At 41.4% G+C, this 27,977-nt stretch overlaps 2 protein-coding genes and 1 non-coding gene across 4 annotated transcripts in view; 2 read left to right on the top strand and 1 right to left on the bottom strand.

Moving 5' to 3' along the window:
- XPOT (exportin for tRNA) overlaps positions 1–6,541 on the bottom strand; it is a 43,610-nt gene extending 37,069 nt beyond the window's left edge. Inside the window, exon 1 of one of the 2 annotated variants that reach the window (XM_060245003.1) lies at positions 6,521–6,541. The gene's annotated coding sequence lies outside the window, so the exon portion shown is untranslated. The other variant, XM_060245002.1, reaches the window with a different exon arrangement.
- An 8,736-nt stretch (positions 6,542–15,277) lies between these two features.
- Positions 15,278–21,201, top strand: RPL18A (ribosomal protein L18a). The gene is made up of 5 exons (XM_060245005.1): positions 15,278–15,540; positions 16,730–16,909; positions 18,238–18,367; positions 20,630–20,739; positions 21,053–21,201. The coding sequence occupies exons 1-5, from the start codon at positions 15,523–15,525 to the stop codon at positions 21,143–21,145; spliced, it is 531 nt and encodes a 176-aa protein (XP_060100988.1). The 5' UTR covers positions 15,278–15,522; the 3' UTR covers positions 21,146–21,201.
- LOC132576729 (small nucleolar RNA SNORA68) lies at positions 20,412–20,540 on the top strand. The gene has a single exon (XR_009555780.1). It is a non-coding gene; the product is annotated as a small nucleolar RNA SNORA68 (small nucleolar RNA).
- Positions 21,202–27,977: the final 6,776 nt, after the last annotated feature.

Genomic DNA, 27,977 nt, shown 5'->3' with positions numbered 1-27,977 from the left:
TCCCTTCCTTTAAGCTGACCCGCTTGTTATTATGTAAAACAACCGATTAGCCAGTGGTACTGAAAGCACACTTACTTGTCAAGTAGAATTGCCATGCTCGGGGTAGAGAAGCAATACATCAGAAGCTTATTGAAAGGAAAGAAAGTGTTCAGGCATTCACCTTTTTCTGCTGCATTAGCTATCATGGCGGTGAAGCTTGGGGCATGCAAGAAGGACAGAAACAGACGCCGCTATGCCCTGGCTTCCTGCAGAAGTCCCATGCCAAAAGGAAACCCCTCCAGGGTCTCCTTATGGGGTGCCGCATCAACTGCCTGATTCAGAGGGGCTGCAGGAGGACGATCCGTGGACCCCCCTGAGCTCAAGGCGCCATAACCCGGAAGTTAACTGCAGCATGAAATTAAAAGTTATGGCAAACCTAGGACATATAATAAAAAGCAGTGACATCACCCTGCCAACAAAAGTCCATATAGTCAAAGCTATGGTATTCCCAGTAGTAATGTATGGCTGTGAGAGTTGGACCATAAGGAAGGCCGAGTGCAGAAGAATAGATGCTTTCGAGCTGGAGAAGAATCTTGAGAGTCCCTTGGACTGCAAGAAGATTGAATCGGTCAGTCCTAAGGGAAATCAACCTTGACTGTTCCCTGGAAAGTCAGATGCTGAAGCTCAAATGCTTTGGCCACCAAATGAGAAGGGAGCATCACTGGAGAAGATCCTGATGTTGGGAAAGACAGAAAGCAAAAGACAGAAGGGGACGGCAAAAGATGAGATGGCTAAACAGCGTTACTGATGTAACTAACATGAATTTGAGCAGACTTAGGAGGATGGTGGAAGGCAGAAGGGCCTGGTGTGACTTGGTCCATGGGGTCACAAAGAGTTGGACTTGACTGTGCGATTGAACAAAACCATTTATTTGGTGGTGTTAAAAATCACCTTTCTTTAGCACACCTTAGAACAATATGATTTCATGTGGATTTTGACTCTACATGAGTTTCTCTCAGGTCTGTTGAGATAGGTTACATTTAGTTTTGAAGCACAGAAATCAGTCATTTTGATGCTAAAAGCTGTACTCTGCTCTTACATAAAAGAAGGTCCTCAAACTTTTGTCTTTCACCATGAAAACTTTGTTTTAGGGGATCAGAATCATTCCATCTTGCTCCGCAGTGCACAGGCCATCAGATGGCCACCATCTAACTCAGCTCCTTGTCTGGTGCTCTCTTTTTAAATTTGTTTGTTTTCATTCATTTTATTTGATTTATATCCTGCCCTACCCCACCGAGGCAGGCTCAGGGCGGCTAGGCACTTACAGAGGTGGAACTTAACACAAATCTGAAGCTTTTTAAACCAGCTTTCCTCACTTGCCCACTGAACTCCCCACTAGGAATCATAGAATTGGAAGGGTCATCTAGTCCAACTCCATGCACAACGCAGGAAATTCACAAATACCTCCCATACCACACAATCCCAGTGACCTGCTTCATGCCCAGAAGATGGAATTACTATTATTTTGAGGATAAGCTGCCAGAAGCAAATAAAGAGAGTGAGAAGCACATACACTTTTAGCTCAGCAAGCTAACCCAAAGTCCAACTAAGCAAACAACTGCAACCTTGCCTACACAAAATACTATAAGTAGACAAAAGTTTGTTCTGTGTTATAATTAAATGTGCTCGTGGTATTTCTTAAATGAAGAAAGCAAATACACCTGAATCTATTATGGTAAAAAAAAAACCCTCATACTGAAAGATTCAAATTCTAGTTACTACTGCTTGCAAGACACTTTCATTTAAGTTGTTCAGCATAGTAACGTAACAAAACATTATTCTAAATTTCACATTTTGTTTTTTGCATTTTACTGCCTACTTATGGAATTTTATCAGTACACGCTGCTTTAATCTACTTCCTTTAAAGATGACATTCCATTTAGTTCCATATATTCTTCTAAGTAACCCATTTGCTATAAATTGCCACCAAACCTCAAACAGGTCTGCATTTCTACACTCACAATAGAATCCATGGATGTCAAATATGACTGTATGGCTTCAGAGATTCTAGGAAACTGTGTATCAGAGGTACTTACTATGCAGCTTGTGGACAGACACATTTTCAGTTATCAGCAACCAAAAGAGCCACCTTGTTACTGTGTTCCCACTGAACTAACCTAATCATACACATATAATACAAAATATAACTATTAATATTTCCTATAGAACTGTAGCTTTTTAAATTACCAAGTAGCTCTGAGCTACTGAGGGTCTCCTCACCCTACCACAGCTGAATCAGTGTGCCTTTTACATCCCTCTCTGCTTCCTTGCTGTCTCGAGCACAAGGCACAGCAGCTCAGGTGAATGAGAGAGACCACAGCATCCAGAGAAGACAGCAAGATGGCCATGGAGTATGTGAAATAACAGCACTACCATCCACTGTAGCCAAGCTGCTCTTTCCTTAGGTGGCTGCCATGTGGTGGGAATGGTTTTATGCTTTCTTCTCCACAGCAGCTTTCTCTGCCTTCCAGAAGCTGCCTGGGTGCTTGGATGAGAGAACAGAGACTGCAAAGAAGAGATATATAGAAAACATGGACCCCTCCCTAGCACAGGGCCCACAGATCAGGAAGGCTCACAGTTTACCCATTCTCCAATCACAGTGGCCATTTCAAGATGAGAATTGCCTGCCAACCACAAACTTCTCAGAGGGAACCACCATTGGCTCATGAGCCATTCAGTGAGAATCACTGCTCTACATGAAGAACACACAGACTATTTACCTCCTTGCTGGAAAGTCACCCCCTTATATGTGCACATGACACTGTACCTTTGCAACTGAAGTATTTACACAAAGCGGAACACATTTCTAAAAATGCAATGCATTTTTAATGATTGTGCTCAAACCTGATTATATCTCCTTTATTTCCAATATAGTTTTCTCCTTTATTTCCAGTACAGGTGTCACAGTATTAAATAAAGTGGTAAATACAGACAGATGAATCACACTGTGAAGATAGCTGCTTTTAGCAGTTATCACATTCTTATCTTGTTTATCAACTTTCTATAGAAAGAAGCTTTCATTCTAGTCCAAAAGAACGTAGGGTTATAACCTTTTTTGGCAATATCTCTAAAGAGAATATACGCTTTGGGTTATGTACAACCCTTTTCTACCTGCTGAAGCCACACCTTGATATTTTAGCTGGATTATCAGTACCACACTAGGCTAGAAAGACCAGCTGCTGAACAAGAGCAAACACTGTTATCCCAATATGCCCAGGTCAAACCAGAAATCTCTCCATTATCACAGAGGCTGTTCCAGTATGACAAGCTCTCTTTCAGTTCTTGGCTAAGTAAGCTCACTGTGGGGCAAAACCCAAAGATTTGTATATAGATGCAGCAGAGAACTGCCATTTGAGTATCTTACTACTATAGAGTTCAAAGTCTGCAAAACATTCCACACGAGACAAACTCTTCTAGCACACAGGTCCTTGTATAATATTACTGCACCTACATGCTGGGAAGAAAAAAAGAACTACACTTACACTTTACAAATTTTCATGGTAAAGTCTGAAGATAGAATTTTCTGAACATTATAAATATTTATTTTAGAAAAGATGTTATTTATTACTTCACATCAAAAACTTTCAAAAAGACTAATGAAATGCAAAGGCTTTGACGGTGATCTTTTTCACACAGCCTAAGTATTCCGGTATGGCAGCTGGTCAGTTACTGAACAGTAATGGGTTTCTGTTGGCATTTCAGACAGACCCGATTCAGTAACTGGCTGCTACCGGAATACTCTCACCTTTTCACACAGTCCCGCGGCTGTCCCGGTAGTGAGGCATGCCTGAGTCGTTACTAACAAAGAGCAGCTTCTTCCACTTTTCAACCCCTCCTTCCGGGTTGAAATCGCTATGGGGTGCTGTGTGAAATGTCCAGTATCTAACCCGGGAGCAGTTTTCGCGCCCTTTTTCACCCACTGGCGCGCGATCCCCGGCTTTTTTTTTTTGGAACGTCGGCTAAGATCGCTATAGTGCTATAGCGACATATCACAACAGCATCACCATAGGGATGCCTGGGTTCCATTAAGATGCCAGAGATCGCCGCCATTGAAACTTGGTAACTTATCTCAATGGAGCCTAGCCATCTCTATGGTGGTGCTGTTGTGATACAACGCTATAGCGCTATAGCAATCTTTGCCGACGTTCCAAAAAAAAAAAAAAAGCTGGAAACCGCGCGCCGGCAGGCAAAAACAGCTGGCGCTGGTGGAAGCAAGATAAAAGCGGAACAGTGTGAAATGGCTTGCTTCAATCACGGAACCCTACCGGGGAAAAAAACATGTGTCTGAAAACTCCCATCCCTGTCTCGGATTACTGCAAGGCGGCACAATACCGACTCCCTTCCGGCTTCCACTGGTAAGTGTGAAAAGGGCCATATTTTCCCACCAAACTTTTTTCTTTGAAGCAGCACCATCATTTTCAGAATAGAGTCTAGAAAAAACAGCTTTAATCCAGAAGTAAATCTTAGAAAATGCCCCAGCATACTGTATTAAGATATCCCACTAAATCAGCCTTCACACAGAAGAGTTTTCAAGAAGCAGCTTTGACCTTCTCTTTCAGAGTCTTCATAAGAAAAACAATCTGTAGACACTAGGCTGATTTACTGTGCAATCCTTTGAAGAATTTCTCTACTCTGTACCCATTTAAATCAATGGACTTAAAGGAGGAAGCAACACTGCATAGGATTGCACTGTTAACTAATACTTCACTATTAGTGAGATGATGAAACAGCAAAAACATGCATACAGAAGGTCACACATTTTTACTCCATATTATATACTTACAAACAGCTTTAATTGGGCTTCTGTTCTAAAATTAAACATAAGTAACACGAATAAGAATAATGGATAAGAGTGGTATGAACAAAGTAAATGCTTCCGTGTTAACCAGCCTATAAATTAAACCCTCACAACCACTTAAGATGTATGACAACTATTTCAATAAGAATTCTATAAACCTCAAAAGATTATCTTATACAAAAGTACTTGTGCACATAGGAACATGCAGTATAAATCACAAAGAACAGGGAATCCCAATATTTTCATAAAACTTCAAATGTCCATCAAGGGTATTCTATTTTTCTAAAGGGAATCTAGTATCTTGTATCAGTCTTCCTCAACAACAGTTTCCATAATTAAATCTTCCATGAACACTCAAGAATTGCCTTTATTGTAAAGTATCATGGTTAAAGGGACATGAAACTATATTCGATGGTCTTCTCATAAATGTAAATCATTACTAAGGCAGAGGTACCCTTCACCAGTGATGGGGAAACCTTCTGGAGCATGTTGTTAAGATCACTAACAGGTTATGAAGCATGTTCTAAGCAACACTAAGAAGCTAACAACTTGTTCCTACATGGTGTTAGCCACACCTAAGCTTCTCAATAAGCAACTAACTCTGCAAAGGATCAGACTATACAGATCCTACAAGTGCATCACCTGATTATACCATCAAGTGACTGTGTGAACAATGTATCTTATCACTACAGACACTCCTGTATGATGTCAAGTGATAAAGCATGCATGTATGGATCATTTCACATGCAGAGAGAGGAATCAGTGGGAACCCAAGAAAAGATTCCAGGCCAACTACCGCCTCACTCGAGTGAGAGGCTACCCATGTCCCACTCTGCATGCAACATTTTCCAAGCACAAAGATGCATTGCAACTAAGTTATTTTTCAACTTCCTCCATCATCCTTAAACCTGGCTGGCTAAAACTTTCCCCCACCTAGCTTTTCTCATGGAAACTTCAGCACTGTTCACATGCACAATTTGTTTATATGCACACTGTATAATTCTCATGTTATATTAAACGCACGTACAACTAAACGTGTGATTTAAACATCACACTTATCCAGGTACTGGTCCCTGGATTCATTTCTGTGATGAACGCACGGCACACTGTACATGCAGGACGTACAGGTGTTCACCGTAACATGTACACAGGGCTTGTCGGAACAAGGGGTGGGGGCTGTACTGAAGCGGAGAGTGGCATCTCCCCCCCCCCCCCAGTCAATATCATCATGGGGGAAAAGAATAAGAAGGGTAATCTTCATTCTGCGTACCGGCCGGCCTTCCTGGGTTTTCTCCATGGAGAGAGGAAACGCGACCCCCCCCCCCCCGGACTGCTAGCCAACATCTGGAAGCACGAGGCAGCCTCGCACTGTCCGCTGGGGCCTGCCGAGCCAAGTGCCCCCGCCTCCCCTCTCGCCCGTAACCTCTTAAACAGGGTAGCCACTACGCCTCACTCGACCTCCTGCAAGTTGGGCTACGCCGTGGACCGCCCTCGGCCACTCCAGACCGCCTTTCATTACCTTCCCCGCTAGTCCATTCAGGGAGGGGCTCCTGCCTTCCCACACTGCGGCCACGGGGCAGCACTGAGGGCGGCTGCCGGGTGGAGAATCCACTGGCCGGGAAGGGTCTTTCCGGGAAGGCTGCGTGTCGAGGGGGAGGGGAGACAGGCAGCGTCCCCACCTACCTTCTCCTAGTTCCGCCCTTGATACGATCCTCTTCGGACTACAGCTCCCAGCATTCCTCGGAACAACCTTTAGGAACAGGGCAAGGATTCACCCTGTCGTAAGGATGATGCAAGGAATACCGGGATTACAGAAACAGGAGTTTTCCGGCATTTACCCCAACTCTACCAATCAGGGAACAGAAACGCGTGGGGGAAGCCGGGAAGAAAATGTGGTGCGTATTGCATGGTGGGACTCGTAGTCCTCCTGCAGATGCCATCAGTAGCCCTGCCGCGTTTGTTTAGATCCGGCTAGCTTGAACGTGGAGCTTTGATCATGTTGACCTTTTATCTGAGGCCTAAAGGTCTATTAAATGGAGTGCTCTCCCCTAGAACCGGTTCAGTCGTGCTAGTTCCACACCAACCTCATGTGATCTGCCAGCGTTTGCAAACATTTAGACTTACCTGACTTCCTTAAAGGGACGCTGGGAATTGTAGTACTGGGCTAAGACTCGTCCCACTAAAAGCCGCCGTAAAACTAAAAAGGGTACGTCTGATGATCACATTTGAATATTTGTTAGTCTTTATTTAAAACCTGTTAATCCTCAAGATAAAATAAGGCTCTTTAGTTATATCAGACTCTGATATAACTAAAGAGCCTTATTTTATCTTGAGGATTAACATATATTAAAAAACGTTAGTAGCTAGGGTGCCAGAAGAACACTCTTACATATCAATAAAACATTCTCACCCTACTTTCTTTAGAGAACAATTCTAATAGTTGAAAGAAGGCCCACCAATTTCAGTGGAACTTCACTGGTGAGGTAATATACATGGAATTGCAGGTTTAAACTGATCTAAAACTGGCCCAAGGGGCTTCAGCTACAAAACAATGCAAGGCAAACTTGAGGCTAGCATTAATAAGAGTTTATTGGAGGGCAACCAGAGGGGTTTCCCCCAGTAGTCTTGCCTGACATCAGAAAGCCACATCACACTCTGCTGAACTTTGTGATGCCCACACCATGCTAATCTAAATAGTGGGTTAACTATAATCAGATTAGCAACTGTCACAATCCAAAAAAGTACCAGCAGCATAAATTACGCCAGGACTAGTTAGAACTACTTCCTAGGGATTCCATCATCTGTCCCCCATGTCTAAACACCAGCTAAGGTGTCTTCTCAATTCTACCCTCCTTCCATAATTTTGTTTACATATTTTAGAGAGCAGTTCTAAGCAGCTCTGCTTCAGAATCCAACCAAGTCACATGAATTCAATTGAGAATGTTCTTAGGACTGCACTGCTAAACGACCACATTAAGAATCTTATTATTCAGCAACATGAGGAAATATTTAAGACTTAACTGTGTTCAAGCTTACAGTTGTTAGCTGTGCATTACTTATGTTTAATAGCACAGATGCAAACCTGTTAGGGGAATCATAGGCACAAAAAAGCTTAAGACACACAAGATTGTTTCCCAGTCGTGCAAATTAAGGTATTGCAGATTTAACCCAAAGTAAAAGAAGTTTCTTAAATCCAGATTGTTCCTCTTAGTACATAGTAACGTGAAGTGTGGTTCTGACTCTGTATAAAGAGAACTGTACACTGATTTTAGTCAGCTGTAGATTAAGAGCAAATCTATCACTCTCCCTCAGGCTTTTTTGAGGACACCTGGCCAGTCTTGCGTGAGGCTTGCATGCTCTTGTGTCTTGGATATGTATTCAACTGGAAGACACATGGTATTAAAATGAGAGTTTTATTACACCTAGAGTAAAGGTGACAAATTACATGTTGCATGTAACCTATCATGCTATTACTTACTGGCTTTTCCTCTTTAATTTACCAGAAAAACTTGTTTGTGTTAGAAGTTGCATAAAATCATCACAGACCAAGGCCCTTCAAAATTATTACCTATGCCATATTCATAAAGCTATATAAAGCAGATCCCATTTACCAAGCAGAGAATAATCAAGGAGCCATGCTACAGGATTTAGTTTCCTTTGGATGAAAGAGTACAGCAATAATTGTTTTATTTACAAATAAACATGGAAAGTACACTGGAAACAAATATACTCCTGTAACAGGCAGCAAAACCTCTAATTATGCATCAGGTTCCCAAAGAAAGCAACTGTTTGGACCCTTGCAGTCCCAGTTCAGATTATTAACAGACTTTAGCTTGTAAATGTGTCATGCAAGCAGATCCCCACTAATTTTAATAGTATACAGCCTTTGCAAAGGCAAGTGTATTTTGCATAGTTCGACAGCAATAAGTTATATTACTGTGACATTGTTTCTGCTAGCCTAACAACACTTCTCTGGGAGTAGGATCCTGATCATATTGTTTTACAATTTCTCTGTATTACTTTTCAAATCCTTGTACAGAATACAGAAAAGAAACTCAAACAACAGAAGTTAGCACTGCTTTTTTTTTTTTTGCCGAGGACCTGCCTACCTTAGGGACCGTCTCTCCCTATATGTGCCCCAGAGAGTACTGAGATCAGGTGCACAAAATCGGTTGACAATCCCTGGGCCAAAGGAGGCCAAACTGCAGAGTACACGTGAAAGGGCCTTTTCGATCGCAGCTCCACACTGGTGGAACCAACTACCGGATGACGTGCAGGCCCTGAGGAGTCTTGATCAATTCCGTAGGGCCTGCAAGACTACCATTTTCCAAATGGCCTTCACTTAATGTGGATTTAGTCTACTATATCTGGCCATCATAAACTACTGAGGAGAACATCTAGAATATAGCACTGTAAATGTTAGTTTTAATTGTAATTTTGATGGTTTTAATTATAATGGTTTTAATTAGCAAATTATATATATCATACTGAGAAAATGTTTTTATATTGTAATTTGTAATTCTGGTGGTTAAAACAATTTTATTTGGTAACAAATTATATTTCTTACATCATTAATAACTTCTTTTATCTATCCCATATATTACTTTCTACCCACCCCTCCCCCCGTTACTTGACCCCCGCCAGTGTTATTTACTTAAAGTACTAATGTTTAAAGGTACCCTTAACTAATACAAACAAAAATTAATATTCTTCTTTTTTCTAAGACTTAATCATTATCAAAAATTGTCCAATGTCCTTTTATTTTCCACTCTTTTTCTACATATCTTCTGAACTTTTTCCACTCCATCTTAAAAACTTCTAAATCATAGTCTCTTAAAATTCTTGTTAATTTGTCCATTTCACTCCACGTCATAACTTTTACAATCCAATCCCATTTCTCTGGTATTTTTTCTTGCTTCCACAACTGCACATATAATGTCCTAGCAGCTGAAAGTATAGTTCTATCTTCTTTTGGAACTTTTTCCATTTGTAATCCCAACAGAAAAGTCTCTGCAACTTTCTTAGATTCATATCCCAAGATCCCAGAAATTTCGTGTTGAATCATCTGCCAATACTTTTTTGCTCTTTCACAAATCCACCACATATGGCAGAAAGAACTTTCATGTTTTTTTACATTTCCAACATCTGTCTGGCATCTTATTATTCATCTTTGCCAATTTCTTAGGAGTCATATATCATCTATACATCATTTTAAAACAGTTCTCTTCAATACTATGACACATCGAAAGCTTCATAGAGTTCTTCCACAAATATTCCCAAGTTTCCATCTGTATTTCTTTATTTACATTAATTGCCCACTTAATCATTTGAGATTTCACTACATCTTCCGTAGACCATTTTAAAAGTAATTTATATAATTTTGAAATTAATTTTTTGTTGTCTCCAAGCAGAACTTTTTCCATTTGTTTGCTCTTTTCTTATTCCTTCAGTTTTAATGTCATTCTCCGCCAAGCTCTTTATTTGTTGCATTTGAAACCAATCATATTTATTATTCGGCTCTTCAGCAGTTTTCAATTCTATTTTGCCACTTTGTATTTTTAATAGTTGATTATATGACAACCACTTTTCTTCACCCATCTCAGCTTTATTTTTATCATTTTGGCTGGCACTATCCATAACGGTTTTCTCTCATCTCCATATTTCTTATATTTCATCCATGTATTTAGCAAGCTGTTTCTTATATAATGGTGAGAGAAAAAGCTGTCTATCTTTTTTTCTTCATAATACATATAAGCATGCCAGCCAAATTTATTTCCATGACCTTCCAATGCTAAGAGTTTTTTGGTTAACAACATTATCCATTCTTTTATCCATACTAAGCAAACTGCTTCATGATATAATTTTAAGTCTGCTAATTGAAATCCGCCTCTCTCTTTTGCATCTGTTAAAAATTTTCATTTTAATTCTTGGTTTCTTCCCCGCCCACACAAACTCTGAAATTTTTCTTTGCCATCTATTAAATTGTTTACTGTCTTTCACAATCGGAATAGTTTGAAACAAATACATTATTCTTGGTAGAATATTCATTTTAATTGCGGTTTTTCTACCCAACAGTGACAAATTAAGTTTATTCCACTTTAACATATCTTCATCCATTTTACACCATAGCTTCTCATAATTATTTTTGAACAAATCAATATTTTTCATTGTTATCTCCACACCCAAATATTTTACCTTGGAGGTAACTTCACAGCCCGTTAGTCTCTGCAATTCTTGTTGCTTATTTATTTGCATATTTTTACATAGAAGTTTTGGTTTTTCTTTATTAATACAAAGTCCTGCCAACTCCCCATATTCTTGTATTTTGGCTAACAACAAAGGTGTGACTTGTATGGGGTTTTCATTTATAAACATTATATCATCTGCAAATGTTCTGTATTTGTAAGAATCCTTTTACTTTTAATCCTTCTATTTCTTTATCTTCTTGAATTTGCATCAGTAATATTTCAAGAGTCATTATAAACAACAGTGGGGAAAGTGGACAACCTTGTCTTGTACCTTTACTATTATCATGTCTTCTGTAAGATCAGCATTTATACATAGCCTTGCACGTTGTTGAGTATATATTGCTTTTATTGTTCTTATAAAGCTTTCTCCCAGCTCCATTTTCTCCATTACTGCAAGCATAAAATCCCAATTTAAATTGTCAAATGCTTTCTCTGCGTCCGCAAAGAATAATGCTACTTCCTTTTCTGGATGTCTTTCATAATATTCTACAATATTTACAACAGTTCTGATATTGTTTCTTATTTGCCTTTTGGGAAGAAACCCCACTTGATCTTCCTTTATAAAATCTATTAAATATTGTTTAAGCCATTCTGCCAAGATTCTTGTGTATATTTTATAATCATTATTTAATAATGAATTTGGTCTATAATTCTTTACATTCGTGACATCTCTTTCTTCCTTTGGAATCAACGAAATTACAGTTTCTTTCCATGTATTTGGTATTTTCCCATTTAATCTTATTGCATTCATCAATTTTTGACGTTTCAGTACTAATTCTTCTTTAAGCTTTTAAAATTTTTTTGCCGTATATCCATCTGGTCCAGGTGTCTTTCCAATTTTCATTACATTAATCGCTACTTCAATTTCTATTTTTTCAATTGGATCATTCAAATTTTTTTCCATATATTCATTTAAGGGTGCTATTTTGAACTTTTGCAAATACGCTTCGATTCTTTCTTTCTTTACTTTAACTCCCTTAAATAATTTAGCATAATACTTAAAAAAATCTCTCTTTATTCCTTCTTGATCTACCACCTCTTTTCCATCAGCCACAATTTTATTAATAATTTTACTTTCTCTCTTTTTCTTCAATTGCCAGTTCAAGTACTTTCCATTGTTTGTTTGCCCCCTCAAAAGATTTCTGTTATAATTTTTTTCAAATTCCATTCCATTTCCTTATTTAACAAATGACTCATTTGTGATTGTAATATTGTACTCTCCCTTATAATTTTCTTTTTTCCTGGCCTTTTTCTTAATTCACCTTCTTTTTTCTTAATTTCATTTTGAATGTCCAACATCTGTTTATCTTTTGCTCTCTTATCTTTATTATTTAATGTTATTAATATTCTTCTCATTACTGCCTTGTAAAAATCCCATACCGTCTGAAAATCTATATCTTCTCTATCATGGAAGTAAGCTTTAGTTTCCTTTTCTAAAGATGTCACTATTTCTTTATTTTGTAGTAAATCATTTAATCTCCATCTTCTCGACTTTTTGGACAATTTTGTAATCCACATTATTGGGTTATGGTCAGATCCTATTTGGGGTAAAATCTCTATCTTCTTTATTATAAGTCCCAAATCTTAGGTACCCCACAACATGTCAATTCTAGAAAAAGAATTATGTCTGGCTGAAAAAAAGTTATAGTCCCATACTTCAGGACTGAACTTCCTCCATATATCCTCCAAATTCTGTTGTTTAACCAACTCAAAAAAAGACTTTGGCAATTTCCCTTCTTTATCAATTTTTTTCTTCCCAGATTTATCTATTGTGTTCTGAATTGTTCCGTTAAAGTCCCCCAACAACAAAATTTGCCCATAGGTCACTTCATCAAGATGTTGCATAATATTTTTAAAGAAAATGTCCTTTGCACCATTTGGAGCATCAAGTCACAAAAATAAAGGGGTTTTTTAGCAATCAATGTAATTTCCACCGCTATATACCTTCCATCTTTATCTTTAAAAACCAATTTCAGATCTAATTCTTTTTTTAATATAAAAAATTACTCCTCTCTTCTTCTGTTCAGCCAATGTATAAAATTCTAGTCCCGGTTGTTTATTCCATAAACATTTATAATCCTTTTGTCTAATGTGCACTTCTTGTAAACAAACTATGTTACAATTTTGTTTTTTATCCAATGAAATGTTGCCCTTCTTTTTTGTGGTGAATTTAGTCCATTTACATTCCAAGGTATCAATTGGTGCAAATTCTTTATTTTCTCCATAGAATCTACGCAATTCCTGTGTGTTTGTAATTATAATCCTTTTCCCTTGAAGTTCAAAGCTCAAACCTTCAGGTATTATCCATCTGTATCTCATTCCATTGTCTGTCAGTTTTTTATATATATTCCTGTTAGTTAACACTTGTCTTGGCAACTCTTTCATAATTCTTATTCTACTACCTCCCACTTAATTTTCAAAAATTTTGTTTATGATTTTTCCCATTTCTTTTGTCATAAATCTTATGACCACATCTCTTGGCAGATTGTTATTTTTTGCATAGAGCGAATTCATTCTATACATATAGTCATACATATTTCTATTCCCTTCAGGATCTTCCTCCAAAAATTGTGCAATTATTTTTATTATGTATTCTTTCAGATCAAATTCTTCATCTTCTGGTACACCCCTCAGACGAATCTGTGTCTCCATCAACTTGCAGTCATGTATCATCACCTTTTCTTGTAATTTTAACAAGGTGGAATCATGTGTTTTCACTCTCTCTTCCACCTCTTGTACTTTTTTTTATTACTACAGTCTCATTTCTGAGATTCTCTATTTCTTTTTTTAATTCTTTTTTTTTGAGTCCTCAATATCTTTTCTTATTTCTTTTTTAGAGGCAGTTATCATTTCTTTCCTGCAGAAAAAAGCCCTGGAAGTTAGAAAAATATTCAGAAAGTAACCTGGAAGTCTACAGAGCAATGTGAGATACATTCTTTTGCTTTTTATTTGACCAATCATATAACACATTTACATGTAAAAACATTACATGATACAATTCAAAAATACAACTTCGCTATTTGTATGTATTGCTGAGTGTTTTTATTGTTTTATGTTGTATTATTAAACTACCTTGCAGTCCATTAAGTCTGGAAAATGCCGTAACCAATTACTCTTCAAAAATTTGATGGCTTTACAAGATTATAGTTTCAGACAGGCAATGTAAATCTCTAATACTAAAAAAACAATCTGTGGGTCATATCAGCAGTCTGAGTTGGCCTTCAGTGTGGGACAAGCCATATCCCTGTTTGGAAGATTTCTGCAGCGCTGAACAAAGTAACTATTCGTAAGACTTGGCAATTATAGGGAGGCAGAGTCCAGTGGCACCAGTTAAGACTGACAAATTTAATTCTGGATATAACCCTTTGGATCTGAAGAAGGGTGCATGCACATGAAAACTTATACACAGAATTAAATTTTGCTAGTTTAAAGGTGCCACTGGATTCAAACTTCGTTCTTAAGACAAACACGGCTACCCACATGAATTACAGGGAGCTACACCATAAGGTTGATGTGGGAAACTATATAACCGGCAAACACTAGCACAGCAGCATCAAACAATCCTAGAGGAACCGTTGAGATGGGAGCGGCGAGTTTAATTCCCTACTAAGCCATTAAATTCATCTTGGGTTATTTATTTATTTAATGATTTATATCCCGCCCTTCCCACCAAGTGGCTCAGGGCGGCTTACAGCATAAAATCCCACATAAGTTAAGTTTAGGTATTTAATACAGTTAAAATATTTAAAACATTTAAAACATTAAGAGCAACAGAAGTCTAATAGAACCACACTTAATTTCTTGTGCCGGTTAGTTATAAGCCAGCCGGAAGAGGGCTGTCTTACAGGCCCTGCGGTTAGCCTAACTCCTCCCCATCTAACCTCCTTCAGGAATGTTATAAGGTTAAAACTGAGAGAGTGGGAACTGTGCACTAACCCTACTTGGAGGAAGCACAGATTAAAAACAACAGATAACGGGTTTTTCAGAGGCTTCGTTCCGGGCGGGGTGAGGCTAGCCTACGCCCGTAGTTGTGAACACGAAATACATGCAGTTGTCCTCTTTTTTAAACCTGAAAGGGAGGATTCCTCGTGTAGGACGCCTGAGTTCTCTTTCGCTCGCTGACACGCAATTCCCGCATATTCGAAAAGGCGGGCCCGAGCTCCTCTTATTGGCGCGCAGATCACTCTATCACAACCTCATCAAATCATAGACCTGACCCGCCTTCGTGGGCATTTTCCGGTGTTCGGAAGAGATAACCAATAGACGGGTGGCTCGGAAAGAAAGATAAATTTGTACCTATTAAGAATGCTCTGCTAAGAAACCAATGGCCGACGGCTACTCCCAGGATGGGCGGTCCCTCACAATTGGAGTTGGCCATGCGAGGGTATCGCGCATGCGGCTCTTCCTTTCCTAAGTGGCGGCGAGAGAGGCAGCACCATGAAGGCGTCGGGCACTGTAAGGGCCGGTGGCCTCGGCTGCTTGTGGGGGGCTTTTGCGACGGGGCTTCCGGTAGCTGGAGGGGAGCGAGCTTGGTAGGAGAACAGAGGTCGGGGAAGGAGGGCCCACGGGGGCGGGCGTCAGCATTCTTCGTTCTTTTTGTCACGAGCGAGCGCTCAACATGGCGGCCGCAGCGCTTGCTGGCTTCTAGCGCGAAGCCTTGCAGAAGAGGGCCTTGCCCCAGTCTTCTGGTTTGTTCTCCCGGCTGTGCGTTTTTCTGGGCTCTTAAGTTGCCTTTTACACTTAGGAGTAGAAAAGGTGTTTCTTTTTGGATGGATCTACGGATCTCTCATTTCTTTTCTTTGAAAGCTTCTTAACTAATGGCAGGATATGTCTTCAGAACCACACAGAAACAATGCGCTCGTCTCCTTCCGCTTCAACAATTAAAAAAAATGTGTAATTTTTTTTAAAAAAAATGCTTAGCTGTTCTTTTAACACACTTTAAAAAGTTATTCAGTATCTTTTCCCTCTCCTTCCAAGCCGGTCAGCGTGGTATACCTCATTCTCCCTTTCTCCATTTTATCCTCACAATCTGTAAGGTAGAACCAAACGTGGCAGGTTATTTAGCAAGTTTTGTGGCTCGTGGGGTTCAAATCCGGGATTCCCAAATCTTATAGCAGTACTTTAATCACTACATCACGCTGGTTCAATTATCGTTTGTTGTAACTACTCTAAATTAGGCTGATAGCATCTTATTACAAATTCGGCAGGCACAGCACTGAGGCTGAATGGTAATTGATGGAGTATTGCCTAGTGAGTGTGGTGGCTGAATAAAAATTAAAGCAGGAATCTCTGTGTGTGCCCATTATTAATTATTGACACACTTTATCATCCTATTACAGTACAATCTCATATTAACCAACCCCATACTAATTATTTTTCCTGTTGTCTTTTTAATATAGGGGATGAAATGAAAGGTCAGAGGCATTCCTAATATGACTAAAGTTCTTTATGAGAATAATGATAACTTAGATGCTGTGGTAAACTTAGGTATACTTTACATGCAGAAGTTAAAAGTATCAATAAGGTACTTCAGTGGGGGGTTTTTTATTCACTTGTGCTCTTATAGTTTTGTAGTACTGTAACAATATTTTCTGTTGAATGGATTTTCTTACTTTGTCTCTCTCCCCACCCCTTTCTTTTATAGCTTAGGGAATACAAAGTTGTTGGGAGATGCCTTCCTACTCCAAAGTGTCCAACACCACCTCTTTATCGCATGCGCATCTTTGCTCCTAATCATGTTGTGGCAAAGTCCCGTTTCTGGTACTTCGTTTCTCAGTTGAAGAAAATAAAGAAATCTTCTGGGGAAATTGTGTACTGTGGACAGGTATGAGGAATGCTTATAAAAATTGAAAACTGTTTCATTTTTCATTTGAAGCATATGATTGCGTGGTCATGACTGTTTTCTGTTACTTGGACCATGTATATGAAGACTTAATTCAAAATGAAGAATATTAACCTGTGTCCAGCCAGCATTGTGTGGAAGGTGATGCAAGTTTTCCTGCTTTCCTCTGTTCATGCAGCCCCTTCTGATCTCTGGAAAGATCATGTAGAACTAGGGTTGTCAACTTCCAGGTGGTGGCAGCTGGTGATCTTCTGGGATTACAACTGATCTCCAGGTGACAGATCAGTTCACCTGGAAAAAATGACCGTTTTGGAAGGTGGACTCTATGGCATTATACCCCATTGAAGTCCCCCCTCTCCCCAAACCCTACCTTCCTTAGGGCTCCACTTTCAAAATCTCCAGGTATTTCCCAGCTTGGAGCTGGCAACCCTATGTGGAACGTTTATGGAGGAATAACTTTAGGGGGGTAGAAAGAGAAGGAGAAACAGGAGGAGTGATTTAATGTCTATCCTTGTTTTCATTCCAGGCTCACATGAGTGTTATTTACCACTCTTGCATTCCTTTTGAATTTTGTCAAAGTATGCTGACAAATCATTGTTCCATGCATGCAAACTGTTTCCTAGTTTCCAAAATGCTGGTTCTCTCAAGGTGTTTACTGCTGAAACTAGTATCTTGGTGATTTTCTTTATGAAATTTTTCCCATTTTATTCATCTGTTTCTGTATTGCAAGGCTATAGCTGAATGGGACAAACTTTTTTCGTGGTTTTTGCAGGGAAATGACAGGGGGCAAAAGACGCTCTCTGATTTTAAAATATGGACTTACAATAGAAAGAGGAGATTTTCTCCCTCCAAATGTTAACAATTTCCATTCACCTCACTACTTCATGATCTGAGCATAGTATAGATGTTTGTTCAAAATAATGAGATGTGTTTGTGGAAAATAGATTGCATAATGAGTTGTGATTGATACATGGAAATTTCTCATATTTAGAACATACATACTTTGAAAAGCAGATAGCTTGGCTTGGCAATTGTTGTGTCGTATTGGAAAAGATAACTGATGCTGTGATTTTAAAGCAGTATGAAGTATTCTAAAATGGTGTATCCTGGAGAGGGTGGAGAGAAGTAGGGAAGTAATGTACAATTTACACTTAACAGAACAATGAGGCTCCATGTCTAGCACTTTCAGAAATCTTTTCTTTGTACAACAGTGTACAGTTAGCTAATTAATTCTAGGCCACTTGTTGGCTCTTTTACATGAAACTGGTGGTTTCTAAAAATTGCATTCCTTTGATGTTGATTAACCATAGGTTTATGAGAAGTCTCCCCTGAAAGTGAAAAACTTTGGTATCTGGCTGCGGTATGATTCTCGTAGTGGAACTCACAACATGTACAGGGAATACAGAGATCTGACAACTGCTGGAGCTGTTACACAGTGCTGTAAGTAGACAGCGTTTGGCATTCCAAATTTCTTGTTGATGCTGTAAAACACAGATTCCACAGCATGAGTGTGTATCTTCTTTGTATTAAACATTCATTTCTGCATATTTTTGTATTCAACTAATACGATTTCATAGCCATAGCTTTTACAGCTATGACTGAGATATGGCTGAATTGTGTGTTAAAATCAGTTGCTTTTCATTTCACATAAACACATGAATTTGCCTTGTACTGAATTAGACCATCAGTCCATCAAAGTCTGTATTTTCTGCACAGACTGGCAGCGCCTCTCTGGGGTCTCAGGTGGAAGTCTTTCACAACATCTACTGCCTGGTCCTTTTAACTGGAGATGCCAGGGATTGAACCTGGGACTTTCTGTATGCCAAGTAGATGCTCTGCCACTGTGCCACAGTCCCCGCTCTCAGTCATTGGAATGATGAACTAAACAGACCTGTAATGTAACGTGAAATCTGCCTGTTTAGTAGCAATAGTGGAAATGTGAAAGTCTAAACTGTGGCTGGTGAAATGTTTTTAAAGTATGTGAACTATATGGTTTGAGTTGTGTATATAGTTATTTAAAGATTCTCTCCCCCCCCCCCCCAAAAAAAAAGATTTTTCTTAAACCACAGCATTTTGCACACTGAGTGTAAACAATGTTCAATGGAAGCAGATTCTTGGGTCTTAATGGACTTTACTTTATGGTAATGGGTTGAATCCAAAGGAGTCTTTCTGCAAGCAAAGGGGCAGTCTTTGGATTCAGTCCACTGGGCTACTATATGGTGTTAGTGGCTATGGATTTCCCCACATCTGGTTTGTCCAGCAGTCCTTTTGCTCCCCAGAGAGATGATGCATGGAAACATGTAAGCAAAAAATGCATGTGAATTGGGAGGCTGCAGTGAGGAAGAATTACCTTGCAGGGGTCAGAAGTGTTTGTTGGAGGAAAACAAAAGCAGTGGAAATCTACACTCAGTGTGCAGGTGGTAGAATACTTCCCATTGTGTTTAGGATTAGTTAAAAACCTATAGGCTCTACTTGATCAAACCAGTTGTCCCTAGTTCAGTAACCTCTTTCCCATGGTGGCCAGCCTGATCCTCTGGAAGGCCCTCAAGTATCCAGGCCAAAGCATCTCCCCCTGGAGCAGTGTTCACTGTTATGCTACTTCTGACCACAGAGAATGCATTTCACCATCATGGACCTGTTTGTGACCTTTTCTGGTCCATCTAAGTTGCCATCATCACACATTCCATGGTATTGTGGTCTGCAAATTAACTGCATTGTTTGGAGAAGTATTTTGACCTGAATCTACTGCCTGTGAGTTTCATCAAATGCCACTGATTTCTAGTGTTTTAGGAAAAGAAAACATCCTCTCTGTCTTTCTCCTCTCTTTTATTAATTTTATAAAGTTGTATTGCATTCTCCCCTTTCAGTTTTCTGGTCTTTTGATCATTTTGGTTTCCTCTTTTCAGTTCTTGGATACCCTTTTTTGAGAATGGGAGACCAGTACTGTATACAAAAGTGGTTGCTTTTATATAGAAGAGCACCATTTTTCACATGGTGGTGTAAGAAGGTTCCTTTATAAAGATTGTTGAAACTGCAACAGTCAGTTTCAATGACCCAAACTCAAAACATATTTGTAGAATAATTGAAATCTATTCTTTAGCTCCTTTTATAAATTTTCACTTGGATTTAGAAAATTCATTAAGTTGCTATGTTGAGAAATGTAAGTATAAACAACGGTGACAGCTTTGCAATGAAATTGCAGCTCTTTCCTAGCCTTTTTGGCTCTTAAATGAAACAAATGGCCATTGGGAATACTTTTATAGTTGGAACTGAACTCTAAGATTAAAGTAATCCACAGTTGTACTATGGTGCAGAGACTGCTTGCCACTAAATTAGTATGATGGTGAAAATTATCATCTGTGCTGTTTACTGAAAGTAACTATTATTATTTTCCATAAACTATTTTTTTTGTTCTTGGAAACTTTACACAGTTTTACATAATGAAATATTTAAGCATAATGTAAACCATAAAATTGTTATGAATCTTGCATACAAACCCAAAGAGCATTGTTTTTAATAAAATGTTCTTGTCATGTGTGCATATATAAAGTGTACCTTGTCGCCTTTCAAGATCTGATGTGTCTTTGAAAGTGAAATTTAAGGTGCCACAGGCAAACATCAATGGATGTCCTGATACCATGCCATAGATCTGTTTCTGGTCCCTTTTGCTCAAATAGTGCACAATTGTCTGGTATATTGCAGATCGTGATATGGGTGCCCGCCATAGAGCCCGTGCTCATTCAATTCAGATTATGAAGGTTGAGGAGATTGCTGCTAGCAAATGCCGCAGACCAGCTGTCAAGCAATTCCATGTATGTAGAACAAAGTTAAATATATGCTTTTGACAACCTACAAAATTTGAAGGTGGAATATATTTAATCCCTGTGATGTCTGTAAAATAGTTTCCATAAATCAGAAATACCCTTTGATATAAGTATATTAATATCAAACAGGAATTGTTCCAAAGTATCAGGTAATGACTTTGATGTAAACATATCCTGTGTACCTGTTGATATTCAATTAATATTATTATTTACTTTTTTAAAAGGTTGCATGATGGTTGAAAACTTAATTTTGTCAGTTAGCTGATAAATATTTCACTCATCTTTGTTCTTCTACCTACAGGATTCTAAAATTAAGTTCCCCCTGCCACACAGAGTTCTGCGTCGCCAGCACAAGCCGCGTTTCACCACAAAGAGACCAAACACGTTCTTCTGAACACAGGCTTAATTCATGTGCTCTGAATTTCAATAAAGTTCTTTTTGAACACTTGATTGTTGGTTGCCATTTTAGAGTAAAACCTAGGCTGCATCTCCTTTCCCCTGCCAGACACCAGGGATAGAACCAGCAAGGTGCAGGCATTATTACTGTTATACTGCTTTCCACAGCTTAGTGCTAACAGCGCTTGCTGCTTTGCTTGTAGACAATTTCTAAAACGTTATTCCTGTTTTAAACTGGGCTGTTGGTTTTCTCTCAGTTCACAGGGAGAGCATAAGCAAGTGTTATTTATTTAGTGGGCTTATATTCCACCCTTTCCCATAAACGGGTTCAGGGTGAATCACAACATACAGTAATAACAATAAAAACCTACAATTCAGAGTTATAACAATACATTAAAATTAAACAGGTAAGAACAATAAGTACTGGTGTTATATCTTGGAAGATCCCCAACAGCATCATTTCAAAAGTTTTTGGTGCTGTTTTCTCCATTCCTGCCATAGAATTCATAGATCCAAGGTTAGAGACAAAGCATATTAGAGAATGCAGGATAAAAATGATGAAATAATAATGTAACAGTTAGCTTTCAACTGATTTTAGACAGTTTCCCACACAGCTGTCTTTTCCATACCTTTCAACATTTGACGGCTGAAGAGAGCAACAGGCTTATAACCTTTTTTTATGTAACAGCTGGCGGTTGGATTCTAAACTCCCTTTTACAGTTATTCCAACTTGCTCTCTGGTGTGTTCAGTTACTGTTCAACAGCCTGCCCTTTGGTGATTTAAAATCAGATTTTATTGGCATTCAGGTTTTGTTTGGCTGATTCTTTGCCTGTGGGACCCTTGAGATGCTGACAAGACCACTACTTGTTCCGAATTGTGCATACAAGTGCAACCCTCTCCCCCTCCTACTTTGGTTCGTCAGAAGACCAGCATCTTCACAGGTTGATGTGGTGGGCACTCAAATCATAAAGGCTTCATACCCCTACTTAGATGTCAATATTCACATGTACTTACAAGATGAGATCTTGCTGTGGATTTCATGTCTGATTAATCTGAAGCCTCCGGCTATGGCAAAAGAATTAACAGTCCGTAGCATCTGATTGGGGAGAGGGGAATTGTTACAAGAAGGCTCCCCAGAGATTGTGTTCATGTACTTACCTACAGCATTGTTAAATTCTGGGGAACAAGTAGAGGGGCACAGTGAGTTGAGCTCTTTAAGAGTGCCTCTGCTTTCATCTGTGCTCTTAATTTATACATAGAGCAAATATAAAAATGACACAAATGGCAGTGCTTTCTCTCAACCCCAAGGGGAATACTTGCAGGTAGATCAGACCCTAGAATTCCTCACCACTTGCAGCAATGGGGAAGAGTGAAAAAAGTACAATGTTAGTACTTATTTAATTTTCAGAAGTGCTTTTGAAGGAGCTGAATTCTGAAAAAGTTTATTATCTCATACAGCATTTTGATGCTATCCCAAAAAGCAGAATTAGGACAGTGATTTGGGGACAGTTTGGGTCAGAGGTGGCCAAATTTGCATAGAATAAACATCAAATGTCTGAGAGCTGCAAGACATGAACTTCATGTTTGAGCTGCAGGGAAGGAAGCAAGCAAATAGATGGGAGGAGGGAGAGGTAGAAAGAAAGCAACTTTAAATGCACTCCAAGCTAGCCAATGGCATGGTGGGGATTTCAAGAGCCACACAATGGCTGATACAGAAAACACTGGGCCAGAGACGCCTCTGAAGTCAGCCAAAAAAATCCCTGCATGCAAACATCTGCCAGGGGTCCTCAGCCTGCACTCACCCTGTCCTTCAGGCTGCTCCACCCGGCTCAAATAGCTACCACTTTGAAAGTGGTAGCAAATATTTGAGCCGGCCATCAGTCGCCCCATTGCCGTCTGGAGGGGGAAGGGTGCACAGGAGGCAGCTTGGTAGTCTGGAGCTGTCAAGCTGCCCCAAACTGTTCCATTTTTTTAATGAAACTAAGAGCGCTGGTGTGCTCATGTGCACCAGCACCCCCCCCCCCAAAACCCCCAAAAGAGGCTGGCTTCTGAGTCGCCTTCCTGTGTGGCAGCGCCCAGCTGCCTCACAGACGGGATACTGGTGGCATGCGGGTGAGTGTGGGGAGGCACCAAGACAGCTCTTTTTGAGCCATCCCAACTCAAGCCGCCTCCCTGCCGCCCCAAAATGCCTGTCTGGTATCAGCCAATGTGTGTGAAAGCCACAGTTTGGCCACCCATGGTATGGATACATGCTGCTGTGATAATGGTCCTCAAATGTTTTTTAAGTGGGACCCCTTATAAACAAAGAGCCCCATGGCACAGAGTGTTAAAGCTGCAGTACTGCAGCCCTAAGTTCTGCTCACAACCTGAATTCGATCCCCAACAGAAGCTGGGTTTTCAGGTAGCCGAGGTCAGTAAAATGAGTACCCAGCTTGCTGGGGGGAAAGCATAGATGACTGGGGAATGCAATGGCAAACTACCCCATAAAAAGTCTGTCGTGAAAACGTGAAAGCAACGTCATCCCAGAGTCGGAAGCGACTGCTGCATGCACAGGAAACCTTTCCTTTCCTTGTAAACAATATTCTGGAGTCGGGTGAGCAAAAAGTCTACTTTGTGAGCTACTGGCATTAAAGTTGTGAGCTACTAGTTGTGTTCTGGGTCCATTTTTCCTGAGCTAAGACAAAATGTGTGAGTTGGAGGCTAAAACACAGTTCATGTGCAGCTTGGAACGCTGCTTGTAAACTGCTTTCTTGAATCTGTGGCCTTATTGTAGTTTTTGGAACTCATCTGCAAAGGAACTCTACTCTCTTTCCTTGCTAAATACGTATAAATAGTAGTAGTACTCAACAAGTTTTACCTCAGCCCAGTATGAAAAGGAGAATCTAAAGTTGCCATCCAACTTCAATAAAAAGGATGGGCAATAAATAATGGAAAACAAAATAGAATATTTTCTCCTAGCTCAATGTTATGTATGTGGACTCAAGAGAAGACTGGATATTCCCGTCGGACTCATTGGAGCCTGGCAGACTGAACTTGGGAACAAAGGGCTGCAGGATCCAAATCCCTGCAGCCCTAGACCAATCACAAGCCCCCACCGGTTTGAATGACCCAATGATGTGCTAGCGCGGGAATCCAGACATGTATATAAATTGGGCCGGCAGGCCCCATCCGCACTCTTGTAATGTAGTCTATCTATATCATATCTATTAAAGAGCTTGTTGTCACTTATAAGCCCCATGGCGCAGAGTGTTAAAGCTGCAGTACTACAGTCCTAAGCTCTGCTCACAACCTGAGTTCGATCCCCAGTGGAAGCTGGGTTTTCAGGTAGCCAGCTGAAGGTTGACTCAGCCTTCCATCCTTCCGAGCTTGCTGGGGGGAAGACGTAAATGACTGGGGAAGGCAATGGCAAATCACCCCATAAAAAGTCTGCTGTGAAAACATGAAAGCAATGTCATCCCAGAGTCGGAAACGACTGATGCTTGCATAGGGGACCTTTCCTTTCCTATCACTTACTCTGAGACTCTGCAATGCATAGAACCCACTATATTATAGTGGTGACGAAGGTGGGATCCAGATGAGCAAGGTCCAGGGCAACGCAGCACCGCCAAGCTCAGCGAGCTCCAGCACTGCCGCGCTAGAGGCACTGCCACCCAGCCCAATCATGGCCGCCGCATCTGGATCACAAAACTCCATTCCGGAGTTCGACATGGCACAGCCCAAGGCCTGGGAAGCCTGGGTCAAAAGACTCAAGTACCACCTTGTGGCGCAGAAAATCAAGGATGATGAACACGAAATCAAGAAGGACATCCTGCTGAGCAACTGCAGCATCGCCACACTACAGCTAGCAGAGAGTCTGGTCGCGCCGGAGACCCTTGAGGCATCTACCTTCGACAAGATCATTGAGGCGCTGACCGGCCATTTCATCCCGAAGCCTACTCTCCTCACCCGGAAGCTACAGTTTCTCGACAGCTTCCAGGAGCCGAATGAGACCGTCGCAACCTTCCTAGCCCGCCTGAGAGACCAGGGCAGGAAAGCGGAGTATGGTACACAACTGGAAGAGGCCCTGCTCATGAAGTTCACTCATGGCCTCAGGGACATGAAGGCACATCGAAAAATCACGATGGAATCAAAGCCGACCTTGGAGAAGGGCCTACAAATAGCCACCGCAGCCAAGGATGCGCAAAAGGAGAAGGTCTGCCACCCAGGAACCAGTGCTCACCAGCTGCGACCAGCCACAGAATCGGACGACTCAGACGGAGATGATGCCCTCAAGCTGCACCAGGTGGGCCAACAAAAGCCGAGGCCACGAGCGACGGAATCGACCACCCCCAAGACTTGCGCCAGCTGTGGGGAGCCACATGAGCAGCGCACATGCAAGTTCAGGCGCATAACCTGCCATACATGCAGGAAGGCTGGGCACAAAGCTCAGGTGTGCCGGTTGGCGGCGCTGTGCCCAGGAAAACTTCCTCGCCAACAGAATGGCCGCCGCCATGAGGTCGCACTCATGGACGACATCCAGGCACTCACCATGTCGACGACCCAGGTATGCCAGTTGCCCATCCCCTTCCTGGATAAATATTACGTGACTGTGTTCATGGAAGGCAAGTCCTGCAAAATGGAGGTAGACTCCGGGGCGGGCCAGACGGTCGTTTCGGCCCGCACTTTCAGGGAGATGTGCCCTGGGGGGAAAGCTCAGTTAAAACCAACCTCATTCATTGTCCGGGACTTCCAAAAGCGGGAGGTTGCAGTCCAGGGAGTGGGCCAGGTCCACATTAGGTACAGAAAGTTCAAGGGCGAGCTCCCCCTCATCGTGGTATAGGGTGATCTGTGCAGCCTTCTAGGTCGATCCTGGTTCCAGGCCCTGGGCATCCAAGTGACGGGGATCCATTACATCCCCATTCAAAGAGATTTTCAAATGGTATGCAGAGTTCCCCGGGGTTTTTGACGAGACTTTGGGGACATACACTGGGGCCTTACAACTGGATCCCAATGTGCAGTCCATATGGCTGAAGGCCAGGAGTGTGCCACTAGCTCTTAGGCCAAAGATCGTAGAGGAGCTTGACCGCCTCGTGGCCCAAGGGGTTCTGGAACCAGTCGCCAATGCGAAGTGGGAGACTCCCATAGTAACCCCGATCAAACCCAATGGCAGCATATGCATATGTGCTGACTATAAATGCATGATTAATAAGGCGTTACAAGGCCATGCATACCCCGTTCAGGTGGTGAGCCACATGTTAGCATCCTTAGTGGGAGCAATTTTTTTTTTTTAATTTGGTGAAGGCATACCAACAGCTCCCCGTGGGAGCCCAACAGTGGGAGTCCACTCACAACCCCTGGTCCCACCTGCACCTCGACTTCGCGGGGCCCTTCCAGGGGCATATATTCTTCCTCATTGTGGACTCCTATTCCAAATGGTTAGAGGTACTGCCAGTAGCCTCAACCTCTTCTTGGGTGGCATTAGGGGCGCTCCGCAGGGTTTTTGCCACACATGGCCTCCCAGACACGTTGGTATCCGATAATGGGACGACCTTCACCTCTGCCAAGTTTCAGGATTTCTGTGGCCGGAATTTAATAAAACACATAAGGTCGGCCCCCTTCCACCCAGCCACTAACGGCCAAGCGGAAAGAATGATGCGGGCTACGAAGGAAACACTCCGCTGCATCATATATGGGGAGTGGGAAGCGCGCCTCGCCGAGTGCCTCCTAGTGCAATATTCCACCTCCAGTACAATCACCAACTGCAGCCCAACAGAACTTCTCATGGGCTGGCAGCTGACAACCCTCCCGGACTGCGCTCCCAACCTGCAAGATGTACCAGAGGTGGTCCAGGCTCCCCGGGGGTTCGACACAGGGGACTTGGTGTTTGCCAAAAACTTTGGGGAAGGGCCAGCATGGATACCAGCACAAGTATCCCGTGTACTTGGGGCCGTCATATACGAAGTCATCTCAGAGGGGGGATTCACATTAAGGCGGCACATTGACGAATTATGCGCGTGAGGGGCACCCAGGGAGGGAAGACGAGGATGAGAATGCAACCACCCCGGCGCCGGATCTAGGCGAAACAACCCGAGCCGGAGGAAGCGGAAGAGCCCGCAGATACACCAGTACCAGCACCAGCGGAACAAACAGGACCACCCTCAGTGCCAGAGATTGCAGAGGACCCCCTCCAGCCAGCAGAATCCCCCTCAGCACCAGGACCTCCGCCAGGAATGCCTGGTGCAGAAACTGCGTCGCCGTCAGCTCCAGGGCTCAGGTGGTCAACATGAAGGCACCCCAAGCCTGCATACTTTAAGGACTATGTTCACTAGGTCTTGTGAACTAAGGGGGGGAGGGATGTTATGTATGTGGATTCAAGAGATGACTTTGGATATTCCTGCCGGGCTCATTGGAGCCAGGCGGACTGAACTTGGGAACAAATCACAAGCCCCCACGGGTTTGAATGACCCAATATGCTAGTGCGGGAATCCAGAGATGTATATAAGTTGGGCCAGCAGCCCACATCTGCAGTCTTGTAATGCAGCCTATCCTATATCAAGTCTATTAAGAGCTTGTTATCACTTACTCTGAGACTCTGCCATGCATAGACCTCACTATATTATACTCATTATGGCCTTAAGATCCAATTGCAATGCGTGAAGATCTGTTTACACAGTGGGAGATTATTCAGTTTAGTGCATATCCCTCCACAGAATTTGTTTCATCTCTTAAGTGTGCAATGTTAGTGTGTAAGATCTTACGTGCTCTTGGGTCTCCTTTTTCTTGCATTTATATAACGGCATAAATACGATTGTCCCCTCCCCCTTTTTTTTAAAGCCGACAATGGGAACTG

Source organism: Heteronotia binoei, chromosome 8 (assembly GCF_032191835.1).
Source record: "Heteronotia binoei isolate CCM8104 ecotype False Entrance Well chromosome 8, APGP_CSIRO_Hbin_v1, whole genome shotgun sequence".
Taxonomy (NCBI): Eukaryota; Metazoa; Chordata; class Lepidosauria; order Squamata; family Gekkonidae; genus Heteronotia; species Heteronotia binoei.
The sequence above is the reverse complement of the archived record's forward strand: the minus strand, read 5'-3'. Positions and strand labels throughout refer to the sequence as shown.

Excerpts from the sequence above, each read along its gene's own strand:
- RPL18A (XM_060245005.1), top strand. Across the intron at positions 16,910-18,237 it reads AAATTGTGTACTGTGGACAG|GTTTATGAGAAGTCTCCCCT; the intron begins GTATGAGGAATG and ends GATTAACCATAG. Across the intron at positions 18,368-20,629 it reads TGGAGCTGTTACACAGTGCT|ATCGTGATATGGGTGCCCGC; the intron begins GTAAGTAGACAG and ends GGTATATTGCAG.